General features: G+C 37.9%; 1 protein-coding gene across 1 annotated transcript in view; it reads left to right on the top strand.

Annotated features, from left to right (window-relative positions):
- LOC124556494 (probable nuclear hormone receptor HR3) overlaps positions 1 to 14,307 on the top strand; it is a 439,228-nt gene that overhangs the window by 372,370 nt on the left and 52,551 nt on the right. Inside the window, exon 3 of the mRNA XM_047130451.1 lies at positions 10,612 to 10,780. Coding sequence (XP_046986407.1) covers positions 10,612 to 10,780 — 169 coding nt within the window. The remainder of the gene's footprint in view (positions 1 to 10,611; positions 10,781 to 14,307) is intronic.

Genomic DNA, 14,307 nt, shown 5'->3' on the forward strand with positions numbered 1-14,307 from the left:
AGTTTGAGCCATTTGTTTTACGTTCCAAAGCAAGCCATTTCAGTGATTATTCCTGACACTCAGAGATACTTAAAGGAGGTTCTTAGTCGCTCTGAAAAGGTTAATTGACTTTAAATATGTCATTTGTACTTTGTATTCTAAAAACCCTTAAGGGCTATATGGAATGTAGTAAACGAGACAGAACAACCAGTCACAGAACAGCATAACATCACTGAACTGAATGGAAGGGCTTTAAATGATAAGTCACAGGTAGCAAGTATATTTAATAATCATTACTTAAATATAGCGGAAAGTGTAGGGACAAATAATTCAAGAAAAAAATCGCACCAGTATGTTGAAAAAAAAGTAGCTCTCATAAAATTCAGTCATATGAATGTATCACTGTTTCCTCCTTCTACATTAAGAAAATTATACATTCTCTTAAAACATAAAAGCTCATCTGGTTTTCATGGCGTTTCTAACAGCATACTAAAGATTTATCCCATGTGCTAAGCCCAGTCATATCTGAAATATGTAATGCATAACTAACATATTCTAGAATACATCACCTTCAGTGCACTAATACAATACAATAATATTCTCAGTAAACTGAAGTTTGGGTTTCAATAGAGTTGCTTTACTGAGATGCCATTGACATGTTCTCACCAAATTTTGCAAGCCTTAAATAATAAAATAGCGCCATTTGGGATATTCTGCGACTTTTCGAAAGCATTTGATTGTGTGAGTCACAGTAGGTGTCCATACTGATGAGGATGTAAACTGGAAAAAGTACGTTTTGGAACTCCTAAAACAACTTAGTTAAGGTACATTTGCACTTAGTATCATTGACTATATTGGGGAGAGGCAAGTCAGTATGTTGACATATTTTGCATCTTATCGTTTAATAATGTCATATGGAATAACGGGCTGCCAGTAACTCATCTTTAAGAAAGACAGTCTTCATAGCTCAAAAACTGCTGTACGTATAATATCTCGTGCTCACCCACGACCATATGTAGACATCTGTTTGAATTGGACGTTCTGGCTACTGCTTCACAGTATATTTATTCCCTCATGATGCATGTTGCAAATAATCCTTTGTAGTTCAAGAGGATCTATGATCTACAATACCAGAAGGAAAAATGACATTCATTGCTCCACATTAAGGCTGTCTTTAGCACCAAAAGGAGTGGACAATGCTGCAACTAAAATTTTCGATAACTTATCCTTATGAAACTGAAAAAGGTGTCCTTGACAACTCCTATGCCGTTGAACAATTTCTGTTGCTGTAACGTGTGAAAGGTAGTGGGTAGGGATTACTTACTGACGTATGTGTACATGTAAATAAGAATAAATAATAAAAAACTAATAAATTTCAGCATGTGGTCATGTTTACACATTCATTTGCGACGTGAATGTAAAATGACTCGTTCCACATCGTTACAATTTATCGTGCAAATGATCCATGAACTGTCTAACTGCCTACACAAGTTTAATCAAAGGAGATTATACAGGGTGTTACAAAAAGGTACGGCCAAACTTTCAGGAAGCATTCCTCACACACAAAGAAAGAAAATGTTATGTGGATATGTGTCCGGAAACGCTTACTTTCCATGTTAGAGCTCATTTTATTACTTCTCTTCAAGTCACATTAATCATGGAATGGAAACACACAGCAACAGAACGTACCAGCGCGACTTCAAACACTTTGTTACAGGGTATGTTCAAAATGTCCTCCGTTAGCGAGGATACATGCATCCACCCTCCGTCGCATCCCTGATGCGCTGATGCAGCCCTGGAGAATTGCGTATTCTATCACAGCCGTCCACAATACGAGCACGAAGTGTCTCTACATTTGGTACCGGGGTTGCGTAGACAAGAGCCCCCATAAATGAAAGTCAAGAGGGTTGAGGTCAGGAGAGCGTGGAGGCCATGGAATTCGTCCGCCTCTACGAATCCATCGGTCACCGAATCTGTTGTTGAGAAGCGTACGAACACTTCGACTGAAATGTGCAGGAGCTCCATCGCGCATGAACCACATGTTGTGTCGTACTTGTAAAGGCACATGTTCTAGCAGCACAGGTAGAGTATCCCGTATGAAATCATGATAACGTCCTCCATTGAGCGTAGGTGGACGAAACTGAAATGAGCTCTAACATGGAAATTAAGCGTTTCCGGACACATGTCCACATAACATCTTTTCTTTATTTGTGTGTGAGGAATGTTTCCTGAAAGTTTGGCCGTACCTTTTTGTAACACCCTGTATATAGATTAACACACTCACTCGACAAATACCGTAATGCCGTAGGCATCAGCATCCAATAGAACGGAGATTGTGTTTTCCAGTTTTGTCTCTTTTTGCATTCAGTGTCATTCATTTCAGTTTCTAGTTGTTTGTTGAGGAGCTCCACCTATCCCAGATTTTTGTTGTCCCGATGTAAAGTTCCTCAGTTGTTGTGTTATTAGGTCTCCATAACATGAAAATTCGTCCACAGTTTTCATATGGACTTTTCATACATTTGGGGACTGCTGTTTCTCTGTTTTCCTAATTCGAGACTTACATTATTCTGTTTAGTGATATGTTCGGAGACTTTTGTTCTAATACTTAGCGCTCAGGGCATCAAATCTCGACTGTTTGCTTAAATAATCTTAGAAGCGGCATTCCACTTTACCTCTCTTTGTCTATAACCATCTGTAAATTTCAGCATGCTTTCTTTGAAGTCAACAGATATTACTGCACATAAATCGCCTTAAGGTATAACCTCAACACACTACACAACGAATCCCACGTGGGCCACAGCTGCCTGTCGTCTGCTAAACAGTGCAAGAGATTCCCAACAATTCCGGGAAACAATGACCTTTGACGCACGACTACATTTCGAGGAAATTACGCATGCAAAATTGTGCATGCATTGTTGGAAATGCAAGCGCATGCGCAAAATTGAAAATAAAAAGGTATCGTGTGTGGACGTATCGTTTGGAGAGGTACACTTCAGGGGTCAGCTGCTGTTGCGTGCCGATGTTGATAACATCTCGCATGATTAACGAAGGGAACCTAATACGACGAATTGTGAGGCGGTTGTCGGTGGCCAGCCAGAATGCTCGTTCATAAAAATCGCCGAATAAGGGCGATCATTAAAACAAAAGCGTTTTCCGTTGCGTCAAGATCTTTTCACGAAACGTCAATCACCAACGTTCTACTCCGAATAAGAAAATATTCTGTTGACGTCCATATACGTGGGGAGAAGTGATTATTACAATAAAATGAAACAAAGCTCGCGCGGAAATTTTAAGTATTCGTTATTTTCGCACGCTATTACAGAGTGGAACGGTAGAGAAATGAAGCGAAAGTGATTCGATGCGACCTCTGCCATGCACGAAGTGTGAACTGCAGAGTAGTTATGTTGATGTAAATGGTTCGTAAATAAAGTTAACTTGTATTTAATTCAGTTCAGGTTAGAAGGTAGCCACACTGGCGGAACTTTCGGCAAAATCGGAACGTATATCTCGGGCCAAGCTACACATGAATCTATTACCACAATCGTACTTTCAGGATGAGATTCGTTGGCTTTCCTAACTCACAAGCAAATAGTCATATTCCAACATAACCTAGGCCTTGGGCTTCGCTACAGATCTAGTTTTTATTCTTTCGAGAAATAAATACAAAAATCAGTTACCAATGTTGAAATTCATAACAACCAGATCAGTAAAAGTTACTCTGGCGGTCTTTATATCAAAAACAAATATTATCCATTCGTATCTTGCGCTGAAAGAAATTATTATAGTCAGTGAATCTCAGTGGCCACTATAACCATCACTCTACTGATTGCAACCATCGTCAAAGAACTACCAACACCAAGACAATGCAAGAGCCATGGACACCATAAGTGCACTTTAACCGAGGGCTGCAACAAAGGGATGGAATTGGACTCCGATGTGATTAATTGATGGCGAGGCGGGTGTACAAATAACGTCGAAAACTAATGGAACAGTCAGTTTCTCACATTTTACCTATAACGTGAGTGAAGTTACTGTCAATGATGATTTGGGGCTAGGAATAGTGTGCATTTACAACTTCCCATTTGAAGTAAAACATGAATATGTCAGACAGTCTGTGGTTTAATGCGGTACGATATATTAAATACAAGGCGAGAAATGGATGACTAATAAGCACTTTAATGTTTATAACTGAGTTAGGAATGTAAGAATAGGAAAAATATATGCCATCCTACACAAATATATTCGTACAAGGTCTCAGAGTCGTAGTTTTGATAGACATCCCACACCATGCGTCACTTGTAGTGCATCCGACCATCCACAAGTCAAACCAATAAAAAGGTAAATTTAGAGTTTAACACCATATCTGTGTGTATGGTACCATCAGGGGCGCCGACTTATAAAAAATATTGGGGTGTGGTTGGGGGGGGGGGGGGGGGGGGGGTAGCCCGTACTGGGGATCTTACCCCGGGAAATTTTCTAAATTTTGGTTGAAAAATAGTGAGTTTTAAGTTTTTTAAGCATTTTAGTCATATGATCAACATTAGAACCCCAAAAACTGGACTCTCGATAACTCGACACTCCGGGAAACTCGACAAGCCTGACACATTTTTTGGCTTTGAAAAAAGAAACAAAACATGAACACTTATGATATTTTCGTAAAAAGCCAATTTAATTTACAGTAGTAATCATGCTTACAGACTATTACAGAGCAGTGAATATATAACTTTGAAAAGACTGAAATTATATTTAAATAAATCCTACACTATCATTAAAAGAATAATTCATCAAATATTGCTGTCGCACAGTAATAGAACTTTGATTAATAAGTGAAATAGCTCATTTAAGCTGACTTTGAATAAGTCTCAGGGTTCATTAAACAAAACTAATATCTCAAAGTTAATGCTTTAATGCAGTATGCCTAATACTTTCAGTCAAAAAGTTTGTAAATAGCGGGTTTTATTTGGGTCTTACGCCCTAAAAATATTTAAGTATTTGAAAATAACTGACACACTATTATAGTAATACAGTACTAAACTAGTACTAATATTTCGAAATTGAAAATTTAACATTATGTATGTATTTAATTCTCTATTTTATAAAAATTTTTAATATTGCTCTCAATGCCATTATTAGCGCTAGTGTGTCTTTAGGAAGTTGCAAATGTCGACCGTCTGACTGGATTACTGAATATGAAATCGTTGATGACTGGTAGGATATCCAGTTCATCCAAAACATCTCGGTGGGCATGAAGAATAGCCGAGTTGTTCAATCGCCTCTGTGCCATTGTTGATCGGAGATATGACTTCAGACGTCTAAGGGCGCTAAGCGACCGTTCTGATGTTGCTATCGTGATTGGAACTACTTGGAGAAGCTCAATGCACTTCACTTCTTCACATAACATTTCTCCAACTGCAGGCTCTTGTGTAATGTACTTTCTTACATCACACATGTTTTTTAAGACCAGTTGTTTTTATTAGCGTTATCGGCTAACATATTCAAGTGTAAGGACTGTCTCTCAATGTCTAGGTCATTTTTGAAAAACTTAGTTGATTTTTCCAAATTTGTTTCACCTCTGTTTACTAAAAGCAAGTACTCTTGTTGAACTGCAATAACCTGTGTGTGTTCAGTTGAAGCAAACCGCTCAGTTATGCAAAATTGCACCGTTTCACGAACTTCAATGTAAATAGATTTGTAGTATTCCTTTGGGGTTTTGAAAGTGTGCAGTGAGCTGCCTTTATTGCTTTCATACTTCTTTGGTATACTGCGATTCTGAGGAAGTGAAGGATCATCAACTTGTGAAGGTCTTTCTTTTAAACACAATTGTCAAAAGTGTTCAAAACTATCACGCCTTCCATTCAATATACAAGTAAAGTCCTCATATATTTTTCCATATCAGCAACACTTGGATGAGGGCACTGAATTTTTTCATTGACATCCTCTACCAGGTTCATTGCAAGGCAATAAAGACGTAAAAAGAAATAAGTCGTGATCTGTAACATTGACTCAAGGTAGCCTGCACATTTGTAACCTGCCTCTGTTTTGTCCTCTGCAGAAAATGTTTCAAGAAACTCTAGAAGTTCTTCAAAGTTTTTCAATATTCTCAAGATACTAGAAGCTCGCATAGTCCATTGAGTCAGGCAAAGGGGTCGTAGACCAGCTTGGTCTTTGGCGCTCTTGCAGCGTATGCTTCTGAAAACTCCCATCTTTTGTTGGGTTCCCTTACGGTATTTATTAAGTCCTTGGCTAAAGCCATAATATCCCTCATAGACGTAAGATGGCGGAGACTGTCTACAACTGCCAAGTCTAAACTGTGAGCAGTGCAGTGAACATAACGTGCTTTTGGTTGTATATCCAAAACTAACTTTTTCAGTCCTTTGAACTTCCCTCTCATATTCGAGGCACCATCATAGAACTGTTCTCTTAAGTTATGCAGTGATAAATCAAGATGAGCAAAAACGTCTTTTAAAATACTAAACAGAGTTTGTAATTCAGTGTTGGGGGTCTCGTAAAGGCAATAAAGTCTTTGTTGCTGATTAAGGAATCATTAACAGTACAAATACAAAATGACACTTGTTTATGAATCAAAGAATTTTGTCACCCATAATAGAAAAAGTTCAGTCTTCTTGATTGAAACCAATACCTTTCTCAACACAGACTTTCCTAGTAGATCAATGATCTCATTTTGAATATTGAATATTGTGGGACGTCCACTTATACCCCGAATGCCATAACCAGTCTTCAAACTCAGGAATGTCATTCTTTTGGAGTTCCAACAATTGAAAAAAATTTGAGTTTACATCTTTGTGGCCTCTAATTGCTAGTCCTTGTCGGCATAGAAATTGCACGGTAGTAAAAATTGTCTCAAGAGGTAAATGGCCTTTCTTCGTATCACTATTTAACTGTTCATTCAATTGAGAAGCCACACTTCAGTTAGTGATACAATTGTTTCAGAACACCTTCTTTATGCATTCATGTATTTTCATGAAGACGGAATTTTTCCAAAGCCTTTTTCCAGTTAATAAACCCTATGGAAGTAGATCCACCTTTTTTTTTCTTGTAGAAAACTGTAATAGATTTTTAGCATTGCCTCTTTGCAGGTTCTGCAAAAAAACTTTTTCGGTAGATGCTTCATATCCTAGCCATATCTACTTAATCAACCAAGACTTCTGAAATAATCTTCCCCTATCTATTGATGACACAATAATTGTTGGAGGTTGACTTGCAGTATAATGAACTTCCAAGCGCGCCTTTTTGGCAACAAATTCATTCACTGCAAACTTAATTCACAATACACTAAGAGACTAAAGAAAAACGAATAAAATATAGTCATATAAAATAGTCCACTAAACACTAAAGTTGGAACACTAAACACGTCTGCAGCATGCACTGAATGAAACTATCCACACTGAATGACTGCAACAGCACTTCTGACACACAGGGAGGTGAGCCAGCCCTGGATCGAATCTGTTTTGGTGATACGGGGTTTAATGAGAACTCAGTATAGCTCCAGGGAATATGGAAAGGAGGAAAATTAGGTAAACATTCGGTTGATAATGTCATTGGAGACAGAGTACAAAATCAAAATTGGAAAGGATGAGAAAGGAAATCAGCCTTGTCTTTTTCTAAGGAGCTGTTCCAGCATTTGCCTTTACAGATATTTAGAGAAATGGAAAACCTAAATATGGATGATTGAACATGGATTTCGTCCACTGTCTTTCCAAAATGTGAGTCCAGTGTCTTAATAAGTTCCTTCAGCAATTTTGATAAATTAAGTATAAAGTGCCCACAGGTCATTGTGAATGAGGAACTGTTCCACATAAAAAACAAAAACACAATGGATGTTTAGTCTCTTAAAAAGTTATGCAGTATGCTATGTGCAGTGTTAGGTGGAGAGCCAATTGGAAGGACAACTGGAAGAGAACTACAGGGGCAGGGAGGAAAAATGTATCACCACTAGGAGATAAAGTGCAAAGATGAAGTTGGTTAAGGATTCTACTCCACTTACAGATCCAAACACATGACAAATGGGTGATTAGACTTCATTACAGTGTACTCTGCTCTTCCTGTTTGCTGGCCAGTAAGTATGCAGTGTCTTGTACTCCTGCATAGGTATTGGCAAGTTTATGCACAAGATACTGTTCATGACAACTAAGTCATTCTTTTGATCACTGCATATTTTATGCTCACAAGCACTTTGACTATGACATTCACCATTGTGTGTCTCAATTGCACTGACAGTATTACCGGAACACAAATAATGAGTTCACAACTCAGAATGCAGACTTTAAAACAGCTGTTTAACTGCTCAGTTAGCAAGAATACTGGTGCATAAATCCTGATTATCAGTATGTGTGTTAGTATGCACTTTTCCATTGTGTTACAATGGAAGTTAAAAAGTCACTATCTTTGCCTCTCCATGCTTTGTATGGGAATGCTAAGATACCGCCTCAAAGCTATACTTTCTTATTCCATCCAAGACAACATAGACTTAAGTTCTCCTGATATGCATTCACCAGTCATCTACATTGAAAATTTATGTGCTAGACACCATCTACACAGGACAATGCAAGGCAATGGAGAATCACCTTTTCTAAGATATTCTCAGTTATATGTTGTGGGATCTTCACTCTCCATCCAAACTTCCCAGGTCAAATATTGCATTACCACGTATTGTAGATGTAAACTGCATTGACAAATTATCACAGGTTGGTGACATAGTGTAATGACATACCGTAGAACAGGGGCATACATACAATAGTTTGTAAGGGGCTGTAGGCTAGACTCAGGGGTATGGAGTATTTTTAATATTTTGGAAGATGCATGGCAACTTGTACATAGACATAAAAAGTTACAGTTCCAACCCTGTTAAAAACCTGCATAATACCTACTTTTAAATCATTGTCTTAAAACACACACACACAGTTTCAGAGACTGATTATTTCAGTTTAGTAACCAGGGTCATGCAAGTGTTGCATGGAGTGTCGTATACTAAGCTCTTATCATGACACAAAAGATACCCATCATCAACAGGATTGAGCTGATCATGGAACCAGAAACCCCCTGAACAACCAGTCCATCATTGTCCAAAGTGTGCGTTAAGGTGGTTCCTAAGCTGTCATGCAGGATATACTGTCACCTCATGATTTTGAAAAGAAATAGGTCTGCAAACTGTGAACTGTGTTATCTTACAATAAGTAGGTGAAAACATGTTCAAAGATGTTTTGTTTGGTTCTTGGTGGGCATAATAATTTGGGGATGAGCCATTGGAGGCCATTCCTTATATCGAATCATCCAACATTTCTTGGACAACCTTTGAAAGTTCACAGACCGACTTTGAATCCCCCCTTTATATCATCTTATAGCCATATGAAAGACACTTTCTTCTTACTAAATTTCATGTCCTCATGTTCACTGCAGTGGAATTAATAACATTTGATGTTTTAAACTTTAAATGTATTAAAGCTAATACCTGCTCTTGAAGATATGACGCTGCTCAACATTGTAATAAGTGGAGAGCTTTCTGTAAAATTCAGAGGAAAATTCACCAATATGAAGTGACAGTAGTAGTTTAATTCATGTGTAGATCACTTTTACAAGGATACTGGACATGTCATGGAATGACAGTTTAAAAACAAGTAGTCTGCTATGCAAAACCTAAATCAGGTTGGCAGATGGACAGTGGAGCCTTCATCTTCCTGACTAGAAGGCGAGTGTATTCCAAACAGCATGACCTCATTCAGTTTATCCCTAGTACACAATACTGTTTTTCAAAGAAATTATTCAATAATGTAACAATCTAGAGCTGCACTATTTGTTAATTTATCACTACCGAGCACCACACACGATACATAGACACTATATACACACTTATCACACTATTTCATAATGTTTCACTACACACACTATCAGATGACATCAGGCCCATAGTGGCAATGTTTTTTTCCCCATTTTGTGTACCTGTTTCCTATTCACTTGCACTGATACTAGTTAAAAACAAATGGTTGACACAACAGGGTGACCATGAAGTGACACTGAGATGAAGGCTCTGGATTAGTAATTATGAGTAGTGAGCATCACATTCATCCATATTTTTTGTGGATTGTGCAAGTCACTTCAGGTGAGTGCTGGGCCACTGTTGCTTTTTTATTTTTTGCTTTTTTTTTTCCTTTTTTTTTCCTTATCTCAGACCAACTCAATTAGCGTTCCATTTATTATAATACCAGTCTCAACAGGAGACTGTTTGACTTAACTGTGTCACCTTTCTTTTACAATGATCGGGTGCCTGCCTGTTACATGCGAAAGGTGTGCCCCCCTTGCTTTTTGAAATACCCTGGAGGGCCTTCACTTGTCTTTGGCGTGTGTACTTCCATGACCTGATTTTATCCTTCTCTTCCACTTTTTATATCCCAGGCTATTTTAGTGATGTTTATTTTAAGTGTCCATCTCTTTCCTTTCAGAAGGATGTTACTGATTTGACATTCCCAGGATGGAGGGACAGACAAACCAGTAGTTTGCCTCCCCTCCCCCGATGCAGTCCAATACAAGATGAATTGTAATCTTATTTCCTGTTTGGTTCAGCATGCAGTACAATAAGCAGGAAAATTTGACACATGTGTTGTGGTGTGTTCACAGCGGTGAAATTTGGGCGCATGTCGAAGAAGCAGCGCGAGAAGGTGGAGGACGAGGTGCGCTTCCACCGCGCGCAGTTGCGTGCGCAGACGGAGACGGCACCAGACAGCTCTGTCTTTGACCAGCAGACGCCTTCCTCTTCCGACCAGCTGCAGTCTGCCTACAATGGCAGGTGAGGCAAGCCACTTCGTTCTACACTCTCCCTTTCTTACTGTTGCTGCAGTGATCACTTTCTTTGGTAGCTCTTTGTCCATTATTACTCCTGCCATGCTTTTCCAAGAACCTTCTTACTTTTTTTCTTTTTTTCTTTTTTTCTTTTTTATTTTTTTTATTTTTTCTTTTTTTCTTTTTTCTTTTTTTCTTTTTTTCTTTTTTTAAAAAAACCCTTCCTGACTAGTGGCCACATCATGTTGTACATCAATTTGGTTTACTAACATGATTATCCATCTAATGAGATCTGGAGCCACCTTTTGTGTCTAAAACAATGTTAATCTTCCTGGGAATTGATGTGTATAGACTCTGTCTGGTAATTGGTGGGATTTTATAGCATTTCTAGTATGCAGAATCTGAGCTATCAGAGATAATAGAGGAAGATCACTGGCCAAGAATTGTTCCCCACTTTGCAGGCCAATTGGAAAGCCATGACAGGTCCCAGAGTAAGTTTAATGGAGGCTTTTATTGTGCTTCATGGCCAACTTAACAACAAGGTGTTGAAGAAGGCAATGAAGGGAGAGGACACAAAGTGATAATTGTAATAATCCTATGTGTTATCCTCTCTTGTGGCTTTCTCACAAAGAAGTTGATATATTTTGTCATAAATTGAAACTTTATAAATTAAACTTGCATTTTATACATTCACGCAATTTTCAAAATGTTTATAATAAACACCAGACGGGCATCTTGCAGTAGTCCAGCCCCTCTCCCCCCCAAATCAGTGTTCACCAGTATGGACTGTAAGACACACCATAGTCTACAAGATGACAATACAAATCATTGCAGATCCCTCTACATGCTTTGCAATTGGGAGAAAAGAGCTGGATTATAAATTTCCTATGATATTTTGCATGTGTAAACATCCCCTATAGCAGGAGACATTTTAAAAGTAGACTTGTTGGACAATGGTGTTGTCAATAGTCCATATTTTGTGCTGTCTGCAGAACGGAAATCTTTCTTTTGCATTTGCTTGATCTATAAGAGGTCAATAGCGCCTCAAGTGTGAAGTTTCTTAATGCTATTCTCAAAGAACTCTTTCTGTTGTCTCTGTATTATTTAGATCTTTTTTAATCTCAATCTTATATTTACGAGATTTGACTGCTTATTAGAAGTGACAATCTGCTTTAATGACCTCCAGTCCACACCATTACAATTTCCCTTCCATTATTGCATTTAGAACAATTTTCTCATGAATTATGTGTGCTGTAATGACACTAACTCATGACAGTAACTATAGATAACATTAAACATTAGTAGATTTGCAGCTGTTCTGAAATATGCACAACCTAAGCAGGCACTTACACTTTGCCTTCCTTGGCAGTCTTTCAGTTCTGAAAGATCCAGTTGAGGTAATGTACACAAATAACCTGAGAGTGGGTCTCAAACTATCTTACATATTTAGTTAATAATAGAAATCATAATTAATAGTTGTGTGTAACATACGGAAGTAGTATGCCATAACTACATCTCTCACCTCATTCTGCGCCCCCATATTTTCTCATTCATAATGATATTCATGTAAAATTATTTGTATCTAGAGTGATGACTACATAAAAGAATTGTTCACTTCTGACATACTATCAGAGATCAATTAAAAAGTAATTATGTATGTTTTCATGTATATGAATGAACACTATTGTGAAACTTATCTGATCTATTCAAAAATCTCATCTTGGTAACATAATACAGAATAGCTGTTGTGTATTTTGACAATAAAAATAATCACCAAGTGAAGATACATAACACATACTGTGTTCTTGAAACTTAATTTACATAGAAAAATGTAATTTCATTGCTTCTAGAACAGGAAATAGTACAAGAGTATATCATAAATATTTCCAGTACTCTTCCAGATCCTATAAAACCTGTTGTTGCATACTTTTTGTAATTTTTTTTTTTCTCCAAGGAGTAGAAATATTTTTCTGCAAATACAATGATAAGCCAAAACATTATGACCACTGCCTAGTGTGATGCTGGATGCCGCCTGGTGGCATTTTAAGCACATGATGCAGTAACAAATGTATGTAAGTGGAGCAGATGTAGACAGATCACCCTAGAGAGGATATGGGCTATAAATGGGGAAATCTGTTGAGGTAAGTGACTCTGACAAAGGGTATATTATTATTACACAGAGCCTGTGAATGAGAATCTTGACAATGGTGAAGGTGGTCAAATGTTCATGTGCTACTGTTGTGTGCATCTGCAGAGAGAAGTAGAAGAACAGTGATACTACCACTAGGCTCTGAATGGTTGGAAGTCCACAACTCTTCATAGAACATGGGGATCAGAAGTTCATCTGCTCTGTGAAGTAGGATAGATGGAGACCTGTGGCATCTCTACTGAATGAGCACAATGCTGGTACATGCACAAGTGTGTTGCAGCATACCATTCATCGTACATTGTTGAATGTGGAGCTCTGTAGCAGATCACCCCTGTGTGTTCATATGTTGATCCAATTACATAATCAATTATGATTGCAGTGGGCACAGGACCATTGGGATTCAACCATTGATCAATGGAAATATGTTGGCTCATCAGGTGAATCACATTTTTGCTACACTAGGTCAATGATAGTCTCCACAAATGCTGTCATCAAGGTGAACAGTGGCTTAAAACATGCAGTGTGCTAGGGATTCAGGCTGGTGGGAACAGTATTATGCAATGGGATACATTCTCCTGCACTTGTATCTGTGGTTGTAATCGAGGAGACACTGACTGCTGGGAACCACCTACATCCCTTCATGCTTGATGTCTTCCCCACTGGTAATATCATTTTTCATCAGTATAATTGTCTTTGTCTCAGAGCCAGAACCATGCTATAGTGGTTGGGGGAGCATTATAGTGATTTCACATTGACGTCACTGTGACCAAACTCACCTGATGTAAATCCTATGGAACCCATCTGTGTTGCTACCAGACACCATCACCGTGTTTACAAATCAGTGGCCCATTATTTACATGAATTACATGAAACGTGCATAGACAACTAATATCACATACCTCCACAAACATACCAACAAACTGTCAGATCCCTGATACACAGAATTAGTGTTGTATTTCATTCCAAAGATGAACAAACAAGCTATGAAGCAGATGGTCATAATGTTTTGGCTCATCAGTGTTTACTATTAAATCTAGTTTCAAAATTTAAACAGATGACCAACAGCATGTTGTATAGGACTATAAAACTGTACAATGCTCCTCCAGCACTTATAAAATATGTTGTTTCTGACTTCTTAAGGTTTAGATAGTAGCTTAAATAGAATATTTCTGAATAATTTTCTGTTCCTTAGATGATTTTTTTTTAATTATTATTTTTAATGTACAAATATTTTGCATATTTTAACATTAAAATTTGAGTCTCGTTAAATTGTATCTGAGGCTTTACATATCCTAGTACTTCATAACCATTCTTGTATGATAATCATGGTAAATACTTGGCACACTTTACAACCTAATGATATGCTCATTTCAGATCCATGGAAA

Source organism: Schistocerca americana, chromosome X (genome assembly GCF_021461395.2).
Source record: "Schistocerca americana isolate TAMUIC-IGC-003095 chromosome X, iqSchAmer2.1, whole genome shotgun sequence".
Classification (NCBI taxonomy): domain Eukaryota; kingdom Metazoa; phylum Arthropoda; class Insecta; order Orthoptera; family Acrididae; genus Schistocerca; species Schistocerca americana.